Genomic DNA, 25,614 nt, shown 5'->3' on the forward strand with positions numbered 1-25,614 from the left:
CCACTCGGAAAGTGCGAGGCTATAAAGATCGTTTCAGGAAAATATTTGACAAGCCTTCTGTTGTGTCTTTGGCTAAGAATGAAACAAAAAGGGGAGCAATGGTAAAGGAAAGGCAGCAGTTAGGTAGCTAACGTCTGCCATGACTGGAAATTCATGGGTCCTCGCCAACACAGAACCAGTTACCTTTTCTATGGTTTCCAACCAACCTTTGGTCTCAGCGTTTTACACACAGCTCTATTACAGCAATTATCACACCACATAATAGTTAGGTAATTGCATGTCTATTATTCCCTGTGGCCTGTGAGCTTCCCAAAGGAATGGTTATATTCTAGTCATCTCATTATCTCTAGCATGAAGCACAAGACCAGCATAGAGAAGATACTTTGACACATTTATATGTCTTAATTGAACAAAAACTTTTAAGGTATCACATTAACATTTACAGATGGCCCAGAGCTGAAAGAAATTGCTAATATGTTGGGTGAAAAAATTTAAACATATATATATGTTTATACACACACACACACACACACACACATATATATATATATATATATATAGAGAGAGAGAGAGAAAGAGAGAGAGAGAGAGACTATTAAAATATTAAAAGCTGGAACCATAAGCCAGTATTTACACAATGAAATTCAATAGCAATACAAGTAATGTCTAGTGTTTGAAATTGACTAAGGAACAGAAACAGCAAGAGGCGGGCTGTTTTGAGGCAAGCCTAATGTGAGCCAATGGGGTGTGAGGTCATGGATGGCTGGCACAAAGAGAAACAGCACTGGAGGCAGAAGATACCAGCATCTAATGAGACCAGGAGCCATGGCGCTGCATTCTATGAACTTCATGTGGGCCCACTTTAAAACTGGTCTAGAGGACAGCCATGGCAGACAAAGATTATAAGACCATGTCATGTGAGTGGAGGAAATGGGAAATATTTAGGTTTGAAAAAAGCCTTTCAGAATGAATAACAGCAAGATGGACATGTTGGGACAATGTATTTGCCATCATTGCTCCAAGGACACAAGTGTGTCCATTTTGCTCAACAAGCACACACGCATGTGCACATGCATGTACATGCATACATGCATACATATACACGTATATTCACACATGATTTCCAGGATACTAACTTCTCTATCATGCCAGTCTACAATCTGAGACCACACAACATCATGTCATGGATTTCAAGACAATTTTTGCTTGTTTGTAAGTTTGGCTTAACAGGTTTGAGTGACAGCTAAATTAGTATGTATTTTATAACTCAAATAACCTCCAAGGCTCCTCTGTTAAGAAGGCTGTGTATAGCCACCTGTCTGACACAGCTTTTGAGAAGGATGGCAAGCACACCTATTGTCCGTGGAAGTTATGGCAGGAACTCAAGGCAGGAACCCAGAGGCAGAAACAAATGCATGGGCTATGGGGAAGCGCTGGCTTATTGCCTTGTTCCTTGTGGCCTTCTCAGCCTACAGGACTACAACCCAGGAGTATCAGTACCCACAGTGGGCTAGACCCTCTCACATCAATCCTTAATCAAAACAATGTGCCACAGGCTTGATAGGGGCATTTCTCAATTGACGTTCCCTTTTGCAAAACAACTCTTAACACGCATCACGTTGACATAAAGCCGGCCAGCACCAATCTATAAAAATATCTAAGCAACTGAGGGTGAACTTCTAAACTCTGCCACAGTGTCATTCTGTGCACTGACTCCTAGGCTAACTTTGTACTCTTGTCAGCATGTTCACACATGAACGTATGACTGTATATCTGCATACACGCTCACGCACACAAACACAAAATAAAGGCATGACAATCTATAGTTAATATGTCAAATATGTCAGTTTTCTAACCATCCCTTAAATACCTACAATAAACACTTGTATCACAAGAGCTACACATCCCCAAGCTTAGGAAGAATTCGAATGATACGCAGAATTTGAAGGTGAACTGAAGTCTGAGTTAGGTTCAGTAAGATAAAAGCAAGTCCAGCTTTTGATACCTTTTGCCTAGATATAAAATATCTGTTTTTGTGATCAACAACCCAGCCCCACTAATCACATGCTTCCAGCTGCAACAATCCACATTCAGATTAAAGCCATGAAACAGAATCGCTGTGTCAAGATTCACACAAACTGATCTTTTAACAGATTGTGTGGGTTGGGGGGACACATACATTACAAGAAGAATCTGGAGAAAATGTTACACAATAAAACATCTGAGAGTGCTTAAGCACTTGGGAAGACAGAACCCCGGGTTTTGAAGTGCATAGGAATTAAATGTTAAACACAACTCACAGCCTGCTCTGAAACAATGAATACATCATAAAAAATATTTCTTTTTATAGCCACAGGGCAGAGAGTTTTGCTGTTTATATCTGTCCCGGCATACAAACCCAGAGCACTGCCAGGACTGTCCCTTCTGACATTACTGGGAAGCTGGAAAGGGGAGTCTGCCTGGGTTCCTTTCTACGGAGCTCAGTTTGTGTCCAAAACTGGCTCAAGACTCAGCTCCTCTCCAGCTACACCACTGCTGCCTGCCAGTTTGCACAGCTCCAAGCATGTCCCTTCCAGCTACAGATATTAAAATGTTTTGTTGTTTTAAACTTGATTTAGAACTGCTGTATCTATCTTTTTTTTTTTTTTTTTTTTTCCACTTCAAGCTCCCCTAGGTCAGCGACCTCCAGTAATGTTCTAAAAGTACAAAGCACCCATCACATATTAAAAACAAGGATGGGGCCAGGGAACCTGGAGGCGACAGACTCTAGAATAGCCACGTCAGGCATTTTCCAGTCCCAAAGAAGGTTTCACATGGTCTGTGTAGGGGCCAAATGATGCACATGGTCGCCCTGAGCTTGTTCCTGTATCCTTCTCTGGTGACCTGCCCCACTGAACTCCCTGAACCAAAGTCCCAGTGGAGCTGAGCAAGGACAAGCCCTGTCTCTTGCAGGGTTCACTCTGTGCTACCCAAGGCTCTGTTCTTTGGGAGAAGAATCGAGAAAACCATGAAGTATTCTCAATTCCCATTGGCTCCTTCTCTCTAATGATGACTTGTCCATCTGAGAAAAAGCCCCAAGAAAAACAAGACAGACAAAACCCTACTGAAAACCATAAAACTGCTAAAGGCTGTGATGTCACTCAAGGTTACCATTTCAGCCTTTCCAATAAATAAAAACAAGGCAAGTCAGAGGTAGGGACCACACTAAGGCAGAAAGGACTGGGAAAGGAAGAAAATGCTAACATCAAGAGTTCCCAGACTTGTGAACGCATGCACTCTTCGTTCTTCTTTTCTTGTTCAGAGACACGCTGTCCTCGATGACAGGAGGGGTGTGTAAAAGCGTTCAGTTTCACAACAGGCTAAAGAGACTTTCTCCAAAGAACGTCATTGCAAAGTCAAGGTTTATATGATAGCTGTAAATGATGACATGGAAGATTTTTTAAAAAGCCAGCAACCTTGACTTTTAAGAAAGTTTTTGAGGGAAAGTGGTACAGGGAAATAACCACAGTAGTGCATCGCACTGACTGCTCTTTCTTTTGTCTTCTGTTCCCTCTCTTTCATTTTCTTCTTAAATGTATCCCTGGCTGACCCAGAGATCACTATGTAGACTAGGCTGGCTTGAAACTCACAGAGATCCAATTGCCTCTGCCTCCTGAATCCTGAGACTAAAGGCCTGAGGCACCACGCCAGGGCCTAAATAAGACAAACTTAAACTCAATGTATGCATCAGAAACCATCTGGAAAACATATATATTAAATCAGATACAAAATATACAAAATCAAAATGAAACTGGAGATAAACTTTTATAAAATCAACAATTATTTTAAAATGTTGAAAATTATCTAAAAATCTATCAAAAGTATACTTTTATTATATAGATTTTTCAATAAAATGATAAAAAAAAAAATTGAAAACAGGCCCTCAGTAGTAGTATTTCAGAAAGCAGAGAGACTAGATTGGACCAATTGTTTCCAAAACTACAGTGCGCACAGGTGAATGGGATGGTGAAATTCCAGTGGCATCCACATCTGTTAACCTGAATTCCTTTAATCACACTAGCAGAGTATTAATTTAAACAGCACACTGTATGCAAGCAATCTAACAGGATAAACCATTAGAATCCTTAACATTTGGATAGTATTTAATACTTATGCAACAAAGCAACACAAAACAGGATTTCCTTTTATCTAGGGACTGAGAAGCCATACCTTTGTTTTAAAACGTAGTTATGTTATTCGGTCATGTGTAATGTAATAGAGGAAGAACATGGCCATTGATTTCTGACAAATGCCTCAGTAGATAAACCCAAACTCACCTCTTACTCCTAACCATAAATATTTTTTTAATTGCCTTAGGGCTTGATAAGCAGGTCAGTTCAGAGAAGGGCACGGATGAACTGAAATAAAGAACCCCAAAGACATACTGTATATAAAATTTCTCAGATTAGAATGAAGGAGTGGTGTCAAGAGTTCTTTGCTGTTTTCCTTCTTCTCTCCAAAGATCAGAAGGAAACCACCTCCAGCAACCAGAAGGAGAAAAAAATACAGGAATGGGCAGCTTCACCCAGAGACAAAAGTTACATGCTGCCTTAGATCTATATGTAATGGGGCAAAGCAGCACCCTTTGACGACCATTAAGAAATCAGGTTTACTATCAAAAGCACCAGAGAGACATAGGGAAGACTGCCAAAGCTAAAAGCATAGAATCATCAACTACCTGAAAAAACAGGACAAAGGGCGGCCTTGAACTCTTGGCACCATGGGGAGAGAACTTAAGCATGCTTGACTCCAAACTGGAGTGATCTGAACCAGAGCATGGCAAAGGCTGGTAACAGTTACTCCTTACAGAAGGAGGTGCTTCCTCCTGGCATGTGGTATGTGCTATGCACATTGCTTGGGTAGAAATGTGGCTGGATTTGGGTCTTTCCTCCGGGCCTGTATGCCTGCATATATATCCGGATCCTTTCACAGGCTTTAAGAAACTCAAAGTAACTCCACCTGGCAAGAGGCTCTTGCATTTAGTACTGTCTTGTCTTTCATTCATTTTATTCCTGCTATGCTAGGGTAAGGATACCCTAGTGAAAGTTAAAACTAAACCATCACACTAACACATAAGCAATAAACTCAACGTGGGGAGCAAAGGAGCTTTTTTGATGGGATTGAAGAAAACAGCTGTGTTTACATCAGTTTGGGGCCCGGGAATGACTACATTTCAACTCTGCACCGTCAGAAGCTGCCAGCAGCCAGCCCTTCTCTTGGGTTGGATGGTTTCCAGTGCTCACAGTCCAAGCCTCTTATCACTTTTTCATGGACACACACACACTCACAGAGAGAGAGAGAGAGAGAGAGAGAGAGAGAGAGAGAGAGAGAGAGAGAAAAAATGAGAAATGACTAGAAAAATCTAGGTCTGTTCAAAGACATGCCTAAATAATTTTTGATCTTTTGTATATTTCTACACTTACGATAGAATCACCTCGGCTCTTAGCACTGAGACTACTTAAAGGAATTTTCATTTGTTAAAACTGCAGTTCCTCAGACAACAGCTTAAATGTTTGCAAAACAGACTACTGTAGACAAGGAGAGCAACAGCATCAGAGATAAGCCACATTTAAAAAGCTTAACCTATGCACACTGGACAGCCCTAATCTCCACCCTGCTCTGACAATTAAATTCCTAACAAAGATAACCTGCATTTTTACCTTCCCAGAGTCTAACCATCTCAATAGGCAGACTCAGCCTAATTGATACAACAGAAGTGAAATGATTATCTAAATTAGCTTTAAAAACTTGCGAAGAAAAATGGAAAAAAAAATGAAATTAGCACTCTGCCCTCTTTTCTAAATCATGAGCTTGTTAATAATATATTCATCTCACCATTGTCCTGGCAAGCAGCCACCACCAACCGATTTTAAGATTAAGGACTCTTTAAAAATTACATAGACTCTAAATTTGCAATCTATCATTAGCACAGAGCAAAAATAGAACATGGAGCCAGACATGGTGGTGCATACTTCTAGTCCCAGCACTTGGGAGGCAGAGGCAGGTGAATCTCTGAGTTCAAGGCCAACCTGGTAAATATAGTGGGTTCTAGGACAGCCAGGGTCACATAGGGAGGCCCTGTACCAAAACAAAAAACAAAACACAAAAACAGACAAACAAAAAAGAAAAAGAACAGGGACACATAAGGTTCCTGGTTTAATATCTAATACCACGTAACAAAACCGCCTAGAAAACAGAAATGAACATGATAGCAATGGTTCCCCACTATGGAGTTCACCGATGGCAACCAGAGAACAGACAGAAAACATACTATGACACGCTCTCGTGTACTATTTTAGATGAACGTGACTTGAAAGAATAGAAGGGGGAAATGCCTTACTTTTTAAATCACTATAAGGCCTGACTGGAAAACTAACACACAGGCATAGTCTGAATAACATACGGCTTGTGTAAGATCAGCTCAAGGAGACAAACTGAAGGATTGTAAACAACCAAAGCCATACTACACACACAAAAAGAAACACGCACACACGCACGCACGGTAGATTTCAAAACTACAATTATTCTCCTTGCTTTAGAAGCAGACACTTTCAAGTGTGCTTTCTTTCATCTTAATGCCACCGCCGTCGCCGTTGCCCCTTCTCACTACTTTCTATGAAACCTACACTCTACCAATGGCAGAATCATCCAAATACCTTCTGCAAAAATCAAGGTTGGGAAGAGAACACCCCAGCAAGACAGTTTTGAGAACCACGATAGCATGAACCACAACTGGGCTATGCTGAGAAATTTCTCACTCTTTCTATAATGAATCTGCCACGCATATTTCTTTTCATTAATTGCAGGCTGCCGCACACAGACAAATTAATTCTGGTTTCTTTTATTAGCAAGCAATGAGATTTTGAAACACTGCATATTAAATCAACAGACCTGAAAACATCTTAATCGTAGCATTTTAAGTTAATATGCAGCCCTAATGATCAGTTGCGTGTGAATATGTAGCAAATGCTATAGTTCTTTCTCAGTCTTTTCCTTGTGTCTATGTTAATTGGAAAGTAACCCAAAGGGGGGAAAAAAAATCCAAGATCCCACCAGAAATATATGTACATGATTGTTAACCCGAGATGGTTAAAGCCATCTTTATTTTAAGGGAACCCAACATGTTTTCTCTTGTTTTACATATATAACTGACAACTAGGAACCTGTGCAAATTTAACATGATTTGATAAGTTGCATATAGGTATGTATGTGAAACCATTCCCTAAACACAGAAAATAAATATATCTACTACCTCAAGAGTGTTCTATGACCTCTTTGCGCCTTCTTCTTTTTTTTTTTTTTTTAACCCTTGTCTCCTTTCTCTCCATCCACAGGCAACCACTAGTCATTAGGGTATAATATTAGTTTGCATTTTCCATAAACATATATATCCCATATTACATTATATTTTACTATAATGCTATATTATACCATACAAATTACCCTATACTATTTTATTTTGTCTTCCTTCTTTCACTAGACCTAAGGATTTTGAGATCCATATATATTGGTGCAGGTACCAATGTATTATTTATTTTCATTAATGAACAGCAGTCTACCATACAGATGAATTGTGATTTTTCTGTCCACTAATTGGTGTTATTTTCTGATGTAGCAAAATGAAGTTCCTATGAACATTTACATATAAGACTTTACTTTAAAATGATCTTTATGGTTTATTTTTATCTCAAGGCTCTTGTTTTCCCCATCTCCGTTTATTTCATTCTTAGAACACTATGGTTATGATGGAATTGGTGTATCTTCCCCTTTTGGAAACTATGAAAATTACATTACTTTATTTATTTATATGAGTAGACTGTAGATGATTTCAGAAACACCAAAAGATGGCATAGGATCATATTACAAATGGTTGTAAGCCACCATGTGGTTGCTGGGAATTGAACTCAGGACCTCTGGAAGAGCAATCAGTGCTCTTAACCACTGAGCCATCTCTCCAGACCCCCCTCCCTCGCCCATTACATTATTTTATACTTCTACTCGAAGTGTGAGAAAGGTGCCAGTTCTGTATCTCATGGTCCAATTACTTTTATTTTAGAAAGACACTAACATAGATGCAGTATTTTAAATATATGTATCTCTTATCACTAGATGCTACCCAACTCTGTAAGCTAATATTTGGAATAAGTATACAAAATCCCTTTATCTACTTTTAAATAACATTTTCTTATTATTTAATTTCACTTGTATTTCTCCACACCTGGATCCAATTCTTTTACAAAAAATTTACAAATAAGGCCTTTTCTTTAGTTATGGTTTGTCTTTCCTGCTCTTTTAAAGTGCAGAAGTCTTTAAAAGTAAGGAAGAGTCTAAAAGATCTTATCTCAATCCAGTGTCACAAAAATTTTCTCATATGTTTTCTACTGAAAGTTTTAAGATCTTTGGTTTTTGTTGTGGTGGTTTGTTTGTTTTGAGTTTTAAACTGAATATGAAGTCACATAAATTTAAATTTTATTTATGATACAAGGTTAGAATACCCTGAAATCTTGTTTGGTGTCTTTTTCCCTTGTCTAATTTCTTTTAATTGACTTTAATTCGAAAGCACAAATATGATAACCAGTATAAAATTATGTATATTTCAAAGAAATATATATTTCTGTTTCGAGTATCAAATACACGATTATCAGAACTGGAAGTCACATGTAGACCCTCTCCATCTTGCTGCCATCACAGGATCCGCAGCCACTAAAATGAAATCAGTCCCTTTGTGACTTTTGACTAAAGTAAAAACCATAAACGGCATTTCGATGAACATTCTGACCTGTGAAGAAAGGTCAGGTCTTCCCCTCCTTCCAAAGAGCTGACACAGAAGTTAGAATGGTCAGTCTATGCCTGTTTGAAAAGACAGTGAAGTTTGAGTTACCCAAGGACACTACAAAGGCAAGAAGATAGGCAAAGTGGTTCAGGTATACAAAAAGAACGGTCATCTATACTGAATGATTGTAGCAAGCAAAGGCGAATGGTACAACGTGCCATGTGGGCACCCCCTCTCACCCCCGGCAAGATGGCTATCACCAGGCTCAAGCTGGACAAAGACCACAAGTAGAGTCCCGGAAAGTGAAGCCAAGTTTTGACAAGTGGGAAAGGAGAAGGGTGAATACAAGAAAGAAATTACTGAGAAGACGCAGGAGTAGAGAACTCTCATGCACAACTCTCATTAAAGAGCACTTAAGTAAAAGAAATAAGTAAAAACAAAAGATACTAATTATCAATTAGACCAAGTTTATTAAGTTACTATTCAAATGCGTTAGTCTTTTAAATTGTGATGGTTGACTTTGAAAGCCAAGCTAAATTCCTCTCCTGATTATAAATCTATTATTTCTTTCCCTATTTATTAGTTCTTTTTCTATGATCCTCAGTTTTGGCTTTCAGAATTATAGAGCTGAATATTTTAAAAGTTTGTGGTTATTGAGCTATCTTAGTGTAGTGGAATGAAGTCCTGTAGTCTACCCAATAATTTCTTTTCTAGTTTATCTGAATTAACATGACTTTGAGTACAATGTTTCAATGACATTTTTAGGATACCATTTCTACAGCTTCATATTTTTTTTATGTTACCACATACCTTGCTGAACTGTCTTCTCAAAGGTATTTATGTTATTTTCATGTCATTTAAAAATGAATTTAATTATTTATATTTATTATGATATATATGCTTTTTATTTATCATAGCTTTTGCTGGTTTTATTTTTTTCCCTGAATTTATCTGTTTTTGTTATATTTCCTTTCTTTCATTCTTTAGGGACTGATGAGATTGACCAGTGGTTAAGAGCACTTGTTTCTCTTGCAGAACCCAGATGGTAGTTTAGAAACATCAGTGATTCCAGATACACAAAATCTGATGCCTTCTGACATACACGGGCACCGGAAATGCACATGGTGCACGTGCTTACACACAGGGAAAAAACCACATACATAAAATAAACCAAATTTGAAAAATTCATTCTTTAAAAATGAAATTTTCATGGAAAAAATACACTTGATTCTAGGGAAACTCTCTTTCGCTGTCTAAATTTGTTACATTACTTGAACATACAGCCTTTTGAACTGTTTTTAAAAATTCACTCATAAATATATCAACCAATTTTTACTGTTGCTATATACCCTTTGGTAAACTTGAAACTTTCTTTCATTAATTATAGTTGAATAATGTAAGAATATAATAGGTTCTATGCGTCTTTTACTCTACCTGCCTCTAACTTCATTCATGTGACATGGGACACACAGACATAGACCACACACATACACACATGACTATAAAGTAATGTATGTACATGCACACACACACGCACGTACGTGTGATACCATAATTAACAGTTGATTTCTATTTCAGAAACGCTAAATCTGAATATTTATTCATCCATCCATCCATACCCCACTTCTATAACTATTTCCTATAGCTTTTTCATACTTTCAAAATATTTGTTCTGCATGGCATTCTGACAAAATTCTCTAGCTCGATCTGTAGTTTCAATAATTCATACATAAGTTGCGTCAACATTTTTACTCAAAGTTGTAAAGTCAAATTTAAATTCCTAAGTTCTGTGTTTGATTCTCTCATGACCGCAAAGCCTTTCTGTAGCTCTCCGACCATCTCCGGATTGCTCGATTATCTCCTGGTCTTTGAGACATTCTCTTCCCATTTTGGATTGGGTATCTTTCCTTTATGGTGTTGACTTTGTTCATACTGTGGTGTGTCATAATTACATGCTCTTCTTTGTTTGAGAGTATCTGTCTGCCAGCTCTTTTGTTTACCACTGTCTGTTTTCAGTGATTAATGGGGACAGACAAGTGGCTTGTCTCCTGTGTGTGTGGGCTTTCTCACCCACCTGGCAGTCAGTATAGATTGAGACACTGCCCTACCTCTCTGGGTCTAGCACCCACATTCAAGGATTTAGTTTGTGGGTAAACACAGCTGCTATCCACTACTTAGAGCAGGGAGAAAAGAAAAATAAAGGCACAGCTCCAAAGGTGGAGTTCCAATTAATAATTCTGATGAGCTCTTTGATTAATAATCCTGGTGCGTTCCTCCTCTATTTCATGCCTCCATTGTCTGTGTCTTAAGCTTTGTCTTGTGTTGCTTTCTTTGTTACAGATTTCATTCTACCTTGGTGATAGATTTAATTTGCCATTGTTTGATCATTTTCACACACATACACGCATACACTGCGTTCGATACCATGGTTTTGAAACAGGAAGGGAAAAAATAGAGACCTTTATAAAAAAAAAAAAACTCAGACTTTCATTTTTTAGTCATGTAAGTTACTTAAGTGTCATTACTTTATGTGCTTATATTAAAATTCACAACTAACTTTCTATAGCAATACTGTTCATTCTGGTAGCTCTCAGAAGGATGGCCAAAATATCGGTAACTTCAAGATTTAAATGATCGTGCACCTTTGGCAGTCCTTTTTTACAATACTTTGGACCTTAGGAAATTAAAAATCAGTAAGTATATAATGCCACCAACAATGTCAACGATCTGTTTTATTCAGTATTGGATATGTCAGAGCTTTAATTTAGTTTGGTGAGTGATGTATCATTAAGAGTGTATTATGTCTTCATCAGTTGCTAAGATGCCACTACAACTATAAGAGTCTATCAAAGTCTGAGTGCTTATATAATCACTATGGCCAATGCCTCTCTCCCATGAAAAAAACTAAGTCAAAGGGTGATTGTATGAATGTGTGTACACGAATCTGTACAGCAGGAATTGTATTCTGGAGGTAAAATATATAATTGATATTAAATAACATGAATTAAATACTAACAAGCCAACTTTCTCCTTTGAAGGGATCTATCATTACTCTAGTATCTTGAGGAATAATTTAACAATATACCCTCTGTCCTGAAACTGCTGATATGCATGTGTTTTTAATGCTTTGTAAGTCTCCCATCTATCCCAGCCCAAAACTGAACCTACTGTTCCCTCCATGACTTTTGTCCCGTATGTGTTTGTCTGCATTCTTCTCTGTGAAATCTCCTCTATTCTATCTCAACCTACACTGCATCCTGAACTCATTCCAGTTAGAGGGTGTGTGTGTGTGTGTGTGTGTTTGTGTGTGTGTTGCTCATACAACACATAAAATATAAATACATATCTACATATCTACCTGCCATAACTAAAGATAAAATAAGTAACTGAGATTGAGGTGGAAGGGAGAAAGGAAGGCCCCAGCGCTGTACCACCCTATGCACTAGCTCAGGAGTAAGGGTAAGGCACACACTATGAGTTCTAAGGTCAAATACATGGGTTCTGTTATACTCCAACAGGAGAAGAGCTATCAGTATCAGCAGCTACCAGCATGGAAAGAAAACTACTTTGGGAAAGCCAAGGGCCTTGCCCAATGTCCCCATGATTTGTTTTGTTGGAGGAAAACACTGGTCTCCTGACTTCCAGTGCTGTTGCTGCGACAACACTCTGAAACCGAATACACAATGAAAACTGGTTGTTATTACGGTAACCCCTGGGAGAAGCAGTAATACCTATTCCCTTGTGAGCGACAAGAAGCTAAGCAGAGAACGCAGCACAAATGTTCCAAGAATATGGTTGGTAGGGCTGCAAGTGGGGAATGACCCGAGCCTCTCAAAATGGGAAACAGTGCAACCTTCAGAAGCACATGAGATCCCTATTGCCGGGGGGTCAAAGGGCCAGGAAACGAGTTTCTAGAATAATCTTTATGTATACAGTCTTAGAAGTGGACTGTTCCGTACTACACTGGAAAATGACCAAAAAGATAGATTTTTAAAATTTCCTAGGGCACTCCTCCAGGAGAAAACAAAAAATTAAGGTCAGGTCTACATGAGCCAGTAACGGACTTCTGGGCCTCTAGGTTCATTTGTTTGGCTCTGCTGACTGTTTGGCTCAGCTTTCCCTTAGCAAGTGTAAAAAACGCTTGAACACCACCACCCTGGGATCCTGTTCAACCAATTCAGATAGCTGTGGCCTTTTAACTCCCATCCAAGTGACTTGGCTCTGTCCCAACATCATTTCCCCTAGTAGAGCCTAAGCTTAACTGATAGAGTACATGACCCAGGGAGCCAGGAGTCAACTGGCTATTCCTAGTAAAGAAAGGCCTGGTTATTTTCTTAGGTAAGGAAACAATCCTCTATCAAGAAGCTTCAATCATTCAACACTAAACATTACAATGGGTCCACGATTATAAAAGGAGAATTAGAGAAAATACCACTGTCCATTCTTAAAGCATCTTTCCCAAGGAGCTTTAGGCAATTTAATTTTTCTCTTCCAGCCCAATCCCTTGGGAAATAAAGTTGGGGTAATGTATTAAACCTTGCATTTTACAGATATCAAAACACAGCACGAGGCTCAGACACGAAGTGGCAGGGTGTCCGGAGAGAAGGCTCCTTGCCGAGTGACATTTCTTCCTTACAATTCTGTAACAGATATAGAACATTCATATTTTCTTGGGTATAGTTGCTTACACTTCACTTACTTGGATGGAGCTACAGTATCCCACAAACACGGCCTTATCTAGGCCTTCTGCGTTATCATGTTCTTTTGCCTTGGACACAGTTCTGTGTCTTTTTTTACCCCTGCACCCATCTCTGCAGATGTCTAGAACTTTTTTCAACTGTCATGCTGCTCTGATACTGGCAAGATGTTCTAGGGACTCCACCCAACTCCCAAGCCACAGCGACCTCTGCTATCTATATGACTACATCCTTTCTTTTTCTAGCACAAAATCAACTCCCTGGCTTCCACTGTCTTATACCTAATCCTCTATCATAACCCTAAGAATTAACAGTATTTTTAAGGATGTCCTGAGCCTCTTCCCCCCATAAGATGTTGTGGCAGGGCCAAGGAATAATGCACAATAAACACAGGGGAGAGTGTATGCAAGATATAAAAAGAGCAATACTTTCCTCTAAAATAACTTCCAGCAAGGGGTAACAAGAAAATTTCTTTTGGAGGGGGTGGTGGTGGTGGTGAAGGACATCAAATGGCCTGAATACAAAGGCAGAAATTACAAGAAACAGGCAGCTGTGTCCCCTGGGTCTCGTGACAAGAAGTTTGCCCTGGACAGTTTCTGGAGAAATTAACAGATGCAAATACGCTGGACAGATAGAAGAAACAGCACCCAGAGACAGCCAGCGGGACAGCTAACAGTACCTTTCCCTGTGAGGAGGTGGTTCCTCCAAGCAAACAAGAAGGCAGGACACAGTCAACATCTGTTTCCTGTAACAGCTGGCTGCTCAAAGACACAGCCTTAAAAAAAAAAAAATAGCTGAGCTGACAATCCTGAAAAACCCTTCAGTGACAACTGTGCCAGCTGAGCTAGCCATGGCTGCAGATAACTCACCCGTTCTACAGCTCCTTGCTGCCTTCTTTTCTTTACAGGGTCTAGGACCACAAACAACACAATGAAACTAACAAGGACATTTTTCCGTTTGATTGACAACTAGTAGCCATGAATACTACGCTATCAGGGACAGCTAACTGCTTATCAGCTTTCCTTTACCTTTCTGAATGTCATGTTCAAAGACAAGACTGCCAAAGAAGATACAGGGGGTAGGGATGGAGACAGGGTAGGGATGGAGGCTGAGGGAGGACAGAGAGACAATTCAGACATAACCTGTTAAATATTAGAGGGGGAAGAGAAGATAAATGGTTTGGCAAAATCATTCATGGATTCAGAATTCAGTTAAGAAATATGATCCTGTCTGGATCTTTATCAATAGATAAAAAAAAAAATTGCTAACAAATCAAGCTTTCATTTCCGTATGCTATCTATTCACACATGAAATTTCCAATTAGGAAAAGAGTATCCATGAATGCATAAACTCCATAGATTTAAGAACTGCAAATTTCAGAGGTGAGAAACTATCTGAACTGTGATGTCACTGCAGTGTAGACTACGCTTTTAGCTCAGCCTAAACACTAGATACATCCCTTACTTTGGTAATCCGCTTGAATTACAAGAACTAAGTAGAGAATAATCAGGAGGTGAAGACAGACAAGAGATTTTTCAGGTGAAACCTAAAAACAGAAGTTATGGTGGTGGGGTGGAAAGAGGCAAAAAGAAGAAAAGTTGACTATCAGCTCCTGAGGAGTGCTAAGTGAACGTGCTCCCATCCTGGTGGCCTTTTGATGCCATAACTGGAAACATAACGTAACAGGAGAAAAGAGTATATTGTTGGGGTGGGGGAGAAGAGGAGAAGGAAGGAGGGCAAGATAAAGGGGGCAGGGCAGGATAAAAGGGAAGAAAGAAGTTTACCTGAAATTTGTTAATTTAAAAGACCATGAGGGAAAAGTTTTCATTGAAAGTAGAATTTTTCTTTAATTTGTGTGTGCGTGCGTGCGTGTGTGTGTACGTGTGTGTATGGTTAGGAGAGTAATAAGAATATAATTTTACTGACGACAAATCTTGCATAATATTAGCTATAAGCCAGGCCCTCACAAGATGACTTGACATAAAAACTGTTACCACGTTTTACAGACAAGAAAATACTCAGGAACATAGATAGTCCTGGAATCAAACACAGTGACTGAGTCTGGAAACTAGTTACTGGAGAAGAAAAAAATCATTGAAAGAACAATCCATCTGTCCATCTGTCCATCCAGAGTCCCTCCTAGATAAGGCCAGTGCTCCCTCTTGCTTTTCCTTTTCTGGGTGTGTTCTCATTTCAACAGAAATGAGAAGAGGCCCAGGGATAACAGGGCGGATATGACTGGAATAGTTTTTTATAGATGCATACAGATGTCTCCGTGAGATCCATTATGACATACAATTAATACTTGGTAACAAAACCATAAGCATAACCAGTGCGGCCTGGCGGGCATGACAGAAAAGCTGCGGAGGACAAGCTCTCGTGGATACTGGAAACAACCAGCCCTTCACACCCCTCAGGCCATACTGATTGCTCTCTATGTCAGCATTTCTCTACAACTTTAGATGTTGCTTTGACCCATTCATTTCAGGATTTTCCAAACTTTCGTTAATTCCCTACAGGTGTATCCAGGATTCCCTCTGTCACCAAATGTATAGGGGCTGTGTTGTACTTACACTGATTCTCAGCCCCGGACACACTATGGTGGGATGACTGTGTAAACTGAGAGGAAATGCTATGTAAGAAGGAACCAATGTGACCGAGAATCACAAAACCGAAATGCAAAGTAACATACCGTTATGTATCCCTATGTAGTGTATATATTTCACATACATGTGATAAATACACGTATATACAAAGCACGGATCAGTTATAGGTACAAACATAGTTTGTTATTAAGATGGCCCGAGGTGACTTTCATTAAACTAAGTTCCAATCATCATTGTTACTTTATCCTGTGCTCCGAAGAAGGAAGACAGTAGTTCATGTCCTTTTCATTTTAAAACATTAAAAAAAAATGTAACTTAAGGTTGGGACGGGGAATGATAGCAAGCCTTGGCATTGCCTGGAAGGGTAGAGCATGGGTCTGCAGGTCAGTGGGGGAGGAACAGGGCACGCCACTCTCCTGTGTTAACCGAAGGATAAAGATGACTGTCTGAACCTTCCCTGTGATACCTCATCTTCCTTCACTCCCACCAACGGCCTTTATCAGCTCCTTGCTTGGTCTCTCCCTTGAATTTTGCATTCTTCTCTACACTGACAAACTGACTGGACTCCAGTGACCATCTTTCTGAGCAGCCCAGCATTGGTGCATGCAGGTCATCTGCCATCCCACAGCCGTCCTGAAACACTCAACTCTCCCACTGAGCTTAGAATACTTGCTCAAGTAGTTCCCAGGCAACTTGATTTCACTAAGTTATATGTCTCCCTAAATGGCTGGCATTGAGATGATTTCCTCAGTACCCAGAAATACTTTAAATCCCCCCAAAAAGTTGACTTCCTTTAAGTGCTGGCCTGGCTCTGTCCATGCTCCTTCCAGAGTGAGATAAAATGAAGTACCCAAGCCTGTTTTCAATAAATAAACAAGTGGGTAACCCATCTAAAAATCAACTGCCTCTGCTGCCTACCCCTGACACTACAAAGCAGATACACAAATTATAATAAGAAGTCTACCTTTTCCTGAGATGGTTACTCAATGGCAACAGGTTTGTTAAAGTTGACAGAGGAAAAATGATGTATGGTTGGCCAGAAGTTTGCTCTCCCACACTAATGCACACACAAACTCCATCATCATTAGTCTAGAACTAGCCTACGGCTCCAGCCCCAGAGGTTCTGGTTTGTATCTATACTGTTCGACCTCCTAATAGTAAGTAATGAATTAAAAAGAGACCAGTATACACCTATGGCATCCTCTTCATTGTAATTTCCATCTCATCAAACTGTCAGGTCAGTTTTGTTTGTGGTAGAAATAAACCTCCTTGAGAAAAGACATACACCTATCCCACAGATCCCCACCCTTCCGAGTTCATCTTTCACTGTGCTCAGTTTCAATGGCATATGGTCAATGCTAGGTCCAATCATTTATTTTTCTTAAATGTTATAAAACATTCACTATTTATTTCACTCAGATAAACATCTTATACAATAAATACCTTGCCAATTCACAAATTTGATGTTATCTCTGATGAATGTTCAATGAAAGTCTTTTTTTAAATCTAGCCTAATAACTAAAACCAAGAGAGTTTTTCAAACCATACACTTAGAGTCTATACATGTTTATATTAGTATCTATGACTCTGAAATGTCTACAACTATTATTGTCACTGGAAGAAGAGATAAGCAGAAAACAAAGCAATATTCAAATAGTCAATCTATTAGAAAGCAGTCTTAAAACTTTTTACACAGAAGTTATCACAAGGATGTTTGTATTTTACTGTTTGACTGCTTTCTGGCTAAGATCACTATTCATGGTCCTAGGACACTGTAAAATGGTAACACCAAGCAATTTAAGAAAAAACTATAATTGCTCAATCACAGATGCTTTCTGATATCAATGTTATAAAAGTCACTGTTAGCTGTCACACTGTCGGACGCCTGGAAAGGGCAGTCAACACTTGATTGGACAGTATAGTAACACACCAAGCATTAAGAACATGGCATAAAGCTAAGTGTCTCCATTTCACAACACCAAAAATAAGTCACAATTAGAAGTGACCTTGACAGAGAAGGGAAAAAAAAACCAACAACAAAAAGCAGGGTAAGGTCACCATCACAGATGATTAAGAAGACAGAAGAGAATGTTCTTCTAAGTCACTAAGCTTGCCGATATTATACTGAACTCTGGCGCTTAGCATTTTCTGGGGCCACAAGAGAATTTAGTAGGTTCACTGAATTGACCGATTTCTTTGTTAATCTATTTGCATGGGTTAAGACCCCGACTGACATAAAACACAACTGAAAAACAAAAAAATGCCAGACAGAGAGTGAAATGAAAGACTGACTGATGGATGCTGTGGGGTACAGCCTATCCAATAAATGTGCCTAGCCAGCAAAGAACCCATTGGCAAAGATTTATTATCGGAACAAATAGATTCTAAAAAGACTGGATACAATCGGACCTGCAGTATAAATTTACACTTAAATGTATTTCTTTGCCCTATGTCGCTTATTTTTTAATTTAACCTTTTAAGATTCTTTTCATAGGCTTCCTTTTAGAATAATTAGCAAATAAAAAGTCAATGATAAAGCATACCAGCTGCTCTTAGTGTTAGTCCTTTGATTCACACATAAGAAAGCAAAGTTTATATTACTTATAGCTCTAGAATAACTGCTAATATACATGTAAAGGAAAGAAAGTATTACTACAAAATATATTAAGAGAAGGAGATAATCATTCGTCTAGAATATATTATCACATTTTAATTACATGTAATACACAAATCGCAACTTGTAAAGTCAAGAGCAGACGTAGAGAGGATTGTAAAAGTTATACCTCCAAGTTCTTTTACATTCAAAACGGCGTTCTGGAATGGCACTGCCTTTATACTAAAACCTAAAATTAGAAAACAGAAAGAAAAGAATTAGCAACTCAACTTTTACATTGAGACACATATGATGGTCAGAGCTTGTGTTTAGAGAAAACTAAAGCTTGCTCTCCATAGGTTATATTTAAACCAGACACATACCACTTCCAAGACAAAACAGCCTCACATTATCTTCCACTGCTCTGAAACATCACTGAATAGAACACTATTCCCTTCCCCTCAAAATATTACCTGCTTTTTAGCATGAAAGAGCTATGTAATTTATTTTATCAAAGCGGGAAAAACTGAGAAATTTCAAAAAAAAATCAAATCTACTGGGATCTATGGATCTAATTCTTAATATATTACACTTTTGTCTCAAATATAGCCCAGGAACTAGTAATTAAAACACTTAGTGGAAACTATCTTATAATTTTCTTGTACTCACCAGTATTTCATTTAAGGACACAATAATATACAACTATACTTTTTCTTTAAAAAGTAAAATAAATAATCATTTAAAGAATGTCATAAAACACTGACAATGCTCACAGAATACAGTTCCGCTTTAACAGTATACTTAGGACTTAACTATTCATACTGAAGACAAAGAATTATGCGCACACATGTAGAAAGACACACACTGGATATTTCTGAAAGGACTCACAAGGTATTGGACCAGCCATGACTTGAGAAAGAATTAGAGACCTGAAAACCTGCAACAGACTCTTGTATTTCAACTGAGTATCTTTTCCATGTACTTGTGTTCTTTTCTTCTTTTTTTTTTTTTGAAATTAAAACTCCTACTAATTTTTTAAAGCTAATTTTTCAGTAACGGTTTTCACATGTGCTATTACAAGGAAATAGTCATTTTTCAACATAATTATCAGTAAAGAAGAAGAACATCCAAGTACTTTTCATTTGTGATGTTATCATTGGCAGTGGTAAGAGAGACGAGTTCTCCTAAGCATTCTGTGGGTGAGAGAGATTGCATGGCATGGCTCTGCCTTGTAAACAGGATGCACCCTTTTAGCCTGGCCTATCTGTTGCATGCCTTCTCTCCACGTTCTTCCAGCAATCTGATACGCTATACATTAGACTCTATTTTAAAGGCAGCATTTGAAGAACTGATTTGGAATCAGACAGAACTAGACTCACTACAGTTCTTTTACTGTGGGCAGCCCAGTAGCCTTAGCTTTCGTGCTTGTCAAACAAATAACAGAATCTACTCCACAGCCTTGTCATAGGATGACAAGATATAGGTACTGGGTCTATTACAGGCCTATGGTGCATGGTGCAGAAAGACACTGGATACTTATAAAACAGAAAAGAGAGGGGCAAAATGAGGGAGGAGGTGGGGGGAGAGAGGAGGTTGTTGGGGAGGGAGGGAGAGAGGGAGAGAGAGAGAGGGAATGAGGGAGGGAGGGAGGGAGGGAGGGAGGGAGGGAGGGAGGGAGAGAGAGAGAGAGAGAGAGAGAGAGAGAGAGAGAGAGAGACCTCTGTGCTGAAATGCTGGTGTATACCCAGGCCTGAAGCAAAGCCTCTCCAGGTGTCTGGCCTCTGGGAAATCAGGGACAGTCTGTGCCAATCACAATACTCCTACAGGTACCAAAATTCCCCTGCAGGAGATTTGGATGCTTGAATATATCTACCTACCTCACATGGATATTCTGTGGATTAAACGGCCATGGTTGTGAAATCCTGGAAACAAAAGGCCTCTGCAGATGCTAAACAGTCTATTAGTGGTTATGTTCACGACAACTCTCAAGAATGGATTTTCCAGAGAAGCAGGGCAGGTCCCAACTTTCCAAAAGAAAGTTATGGAGCACAGCGGTAATGTTTAATTGGCTTTGTTTCTTAAAAGCTGACAACAGGCAGGGACTCAACAGAGAAATAAAAGCCTTCCAGAAATGGCCACAGCTATAGGCGAAACACAACTTTAGAAGTGTATTAATCCAATAGGCAGGTAATGTGACTTGTTACTGCCTTTAGCTCTTTGCAGATCCTCCATGATAAATTAGCTACGAAAACATCAATGGTTTTTTGTGACTAAAGTAACCGAGGAATTTTATTTATAGGCATATAAATGTTTCCGTGAAATGTTCATGTTTTCTCCTCAAAATGAACATGTGTAGCTAGATTTATACTACAAATGTATTTATGACCTCTCTGACTGCAGTCTCCGTATCAGCAGCAGCTATAATAATTGTTGCTGGGAAAAAAAAAAATCTAGATCATCAGTGAAAAAAAAAAAAAAGATAGAAAGAAATGCACTTTTTATGTAAGAGAAACAATGTTTCTCTATTTTGGATGATCTACATAGACTAAACAAAACTAAAGGGATTAAATAACATTTTCAGTTCACATAAGTCCAACCAAGGAGAGAAGAAAAACCACACTATATGATATTTCTGTTTACAGTGGGCTAGAAGAGGTGAAGAGTTAATATTTAGTAGAGTTTTTTTTTTTTTTTTTTTTAAGTCAAATTATCAAAAACTTCTCTCCAAGGATTTAAGAAATAAAAGCACAGGCTACAGAGTAAGAAGTCTGGGCTCAAATATTGGTTCTACCCATTACTAGCTGCTTGATTTTAGCAGAGAGGTTCTTTCTGATATGTTTTGTTGTTTAATTTTTTTTGTTTTGTTTTGTTTTTTTAAATGCATGTTCTTTCACATTCCAACGTTGCTAAAGATTTTTTTTTACCTGTTGTGGCAAACCTCAATGGTACCATCACTACACTCTCCCAAGAAGAAAACAAAGCTAAATGCTATATAGAATACTTGAACCCAGGTCTTGTCACCAGAGTCCTGCAGCGTTGCGGCGACTCCTGCACGCACCAGTAAGCAGGTGGCTTCACACTAATGTTGCTTCCTGTTGAGCTAAAGCGGTTGGCTCTGACTGGGCAGCACGTGTGACTAATAAGCCCACACATTTATTTTCCTTTGTGTCTATAAATAATTTGACATGAGCAAGCCAAATTAATTTTCTTTTCAGGTCTACACAACATTGCTGTTTTACTTATTACTGGAACGAAAATAATAGCGTTGAGTTTAGAAAAACCTTCTTGCTAGACATTATTTAATAAGACCTGGAACTCGGGGAAGAAAGAGGTAGCTACCAACTGACTGGGCCCAGATAGCATGAACACCTCCTGCTTCTTCAGATCTTGAGCCCTCGGACTGTCCCTCTGTGTGTCTGTGCTAATGTGACAAGACACTCCTTCAGAGCGTTCAAACTCGTGGTCATATTTTCATATGGATTTGGCTTTGAGTTCCCAGCTATAAACAAGCAGAGTGGCTCCTTACGATTTCCTCTAAAATTAGAATCCCATTATTTATAATAAACAAGAAGAAGGAAGTAATAGTAACAGCTGAGTCAATTCCTAATGGCCTCTAGAATTTGGCTGGAGACTTCGAGGGTAGGTCTCCCTGGGCACCATTCAAATAGCAGGATGGCCGAAACCTGAGTTACCGGCTCATTTTTTCCTGGCCAATCTAAGCTACATTACTAAGACTGAAACCTCCCCTAAGATTTAACCCCACAAATTTTAATAAATATATGACTTGCTAACTCTCTGGGGAAATAATTGTTTGCATAGCCTCTCAGTCAATGTTTTGCAATCCTTAAATCTAACAAAACCTGTAATACAGGGGGAGATGGATTTGAAAGTTTTGCAAAGGGAAAGCATTCCTGGAATTGTAACAAACTTAGTCTGGAAAGGAAGGTCAGTCTAATTTTATCCATCATGTGTAACACATAAATGTTTTACTTGGGCCTACACCCCAGGTCTGTGTCTCTCCCTCCCCCAAGCCTGCACAAACGCACTTGCATACTTGATGGTGCTTCTGGAATTCCTGGATCCCTCTAAAGAACTGAAGGGCTGAAGGGAAGGCATTCCAGAGATCTGGTGGTCCCAACCAGGACCAAAAGCATTATTTATGCCATGACAGTTTTGTGATGTTTGGACAAAAAACCAGCAAAATTCTTCTCAATAGGATTTCAACATCATAAAAGGAAATTGAATCGACTGGCATTGGTAAAGTGCAATCCTTTGGCAGATACCAAGATTTACTATTTAGCTTGCTTCTCTGGTTAGCCCATGTGCAGCGAATACTGAAGTTATTTCAACACTTCCCTCAACTTCTTGGGACCTTTTTCTGTCTTTCTTTTCAGATTGTCATGACCTTTGTCCACTGACAATTTTTCAAGAGCAGAAATATAAATGTACAGATCTCCTGAGAGAGATTTTCAACATCTTTTCAATTCAATTCAATTCAATTCAATTCAATTCAATTCAATTCAATTCAATTTTCTCTCCGTAGTTCTTGAGCTCTATGGACACATTATTCCAAGCATTTAGATTCCATTCTTTTGGTTCAAAAACAAAAGGCAAAGTAAATAATCTACAGTTTAATAACTGTTCTTATCAACAAGTTCCTAATAGCTCCGGATGCAAGGTGCTCCCTCAGAGAGCACTCGCTCTTGTCTTAGACCTCAGGAGAAGCCTCCCAGCTTCCTCTCTGCCAACAGGTCCTGCTCTCTGGAGGATTTCTTGGCCTGTTGAGTTTTGACAATTTAAGTATCTTTTTAAAATTATGTCAAAGCTGAAAGATTGCTGAAGTTAACGATCCAATAAAATTTGGATTCCCTTTCTTCCTGGAAAAGAAGCAGGCATGCTTGCTTTGCTGAAACTGGGTGGACCTGCCCTTCTTAAGGATTGCTATCAATTCCTAAGAAACCCAGGCTTAACAAAGACCCCCTTCTTAATTGTTTCACCTTAATTTGATTTATATTTTCAAAATGTTATAAAACAGAGAAATAATTTAGAACAATAAAATTTCCCCATACCACATCAACAAAGTACATCATCATCATCATATGTTCTGTCCCAGTTTACATTCAAATGCATGTTTATATAATTTAATTTTTAAACATGAATATAAATTTAATTCTTTCAATTTCTTCAACAGAAGACAATATATATTCCAATCTAAACCATTTCAATTAAAGTTCTAAATTTTATTTAACAAGTTCCCTTGTTTTAGGGCACTTACATTGCCTTAAAGTTTTACTTACAAACAATATTTCAAGGAATTGCCTTAAACATATAGCTTCTTTTATATTAGTTATTTATGACAAATTCTATTTCTTACTATGTTGAGAATTTTTCATCAGAAATCAATGTTGGATATCTAAAATCTCATCAGTGATTTCCTATTTTTTAAATTAAAGATATTGAAAACTAAGTTTCCTTCCTCTTTGATGGTGCTGGGGATTGAACCTGGGGTTTTGTACATGCTAGGCAAACACATGACTACTGAGCCTTTCTTGAGACTGAAGTTTTCATGTAAACCCAGCTCTACATCCCGAGTATAAAGGAGACTTAGTTATAACCTACTACTAATCTGCCATTGTAGTGTATACTGTTGGATTATCTGATTTTAGTATTAGATTAATGCTAGTCATAGAAAGGAAATGTTCAGTTTTAGCTCCTCTTTAAATTTCTAGAAAATGTAGGAAACTAACATTTTTCCTCTTTGCCAACACTCCGCCCACCCTAAAAATGTTTAGCAAGATCCATAAATGATGCCAACTTAGAGGTTTTTTAAACTATAATTTCAATTTCTTCAGGAGGCAAGGACCTATCAGGATTCTCTACATCCTGAGTATAACTGGGGGGTTTGTCATTTCAAAGAAATGTGCACTTCATCCTAATGCTCAAACTCATTGGCAGAAAGCTGATGTTAATAGTTAAATCTCGTGTGTTAAATGTTATTCTGTCATTTGCAAGGTATTGGCAATTTTATCTCTTTTTTTTATTGGATATTTTATTTACATTTCAGATGCCATCCCCTTTCCCCATTTCCCCTCCCTAGAAAACCCCTATCCCACACCCCCTTCTCCTTTTTGCTTTTATACAATTTTTTTTAAGGTCAACCAAAGGCTTTGTAAGTTTGGTAATGCTCAATATCAATCAGAAGTGTAACCTAATACCCAATCTAGATATATCAACTATCTTTAACTGGCGGAGACATGTGAATATCCGCCTCCATGTCTGGCCCCCTCTCTCTTTCTTTCTCATCACCTAGCTCCTCCTCTCCTTATTCCTCCTCTCTGTGCTCCTCCCACCTTAGCTCCTCCTACATATCACCCTTCCTCTTAAATAAAACTTTTCTCTCAAAATACAGTTAGAGCATAACTATACTAATTTATGTCAGTAAGGTGCAAGATAGACCTAATACCCAGTCCATCATTTTGTTGACTAAGCAGAATCTCTGTCATCTCTCCTAAATAAAAGGCTTAGTTCTGAACCTGGCTTTTTTTTTTCTTGGCTTTGGAATGAATGTCAGCTGAAAACCATCCTCTCAAATGTTTTCTCTCAAAGTAAATAGCAAGGATTGGCTATGAGACTATAAGTTTTCAACCCCATCAGAAATCCAGAATGACTGAGTTAACTGAGATTATGGGAAGCACAAAGCATAGCTTCTAAAACATAACCAATTTGTAGAGACCGCTGGACACCTGGGCAGTCCCTATACTACAGAATGTTGGAGCATCTAATCTTCAGCCTTTTGGCCCAGGATCATCTGACAGACCTAGTGATGCAGAATTATTAAGGGCTGATTACTCTGTCTTGGCAGATATAATCAGTCGACTATTCTGCAAGTGTGTCCTTTTCTGGACA

At 38.7% G+C, this 25,614-nt stretch overlaps 1 protein-coding gene across 2 annotated transcripts in view; it reads right to left on the minus strand.

Annotated features, from left to right (window-relative positions):
* The window catches only part of Arl15 (ARF like GTPase 15), a 375,043-nt gene that overhangs the window by 216,295 nt on the left and 133,134 nt on the right, over positions 1 to 25,614 (minus strand). For both annotated transcript variants that reach the window (XM_034523585.2, XM_076916199.1), the window contains one exon: positions 18,899 to 18,958. In XM_034523585.2, coding sequence (XP_034379476.1) covers positions 18,899 to 18,958 — 60 coding nt within the window. The remainder of the gene's footprint in view (positions 1 to 18,898; positions 18,959 to 25,614) is intronic.

Source organism: Arvicanthis niloticus, chromosome 19, assembly GCF_011762505.2.
Source record: "Arvicanthis niloticus isolate mArvNil1 chromosome 19, mArvNil1.pat.X, whole genome shotgun sequence".
Classification (NCBI taxonomy): domain Eukaryota; kingdom Metazoa; phylum Chordata; class Mammalia; order Rodentia; family Muridae; genus Arvicanthis; species Arvicanthis niloticus.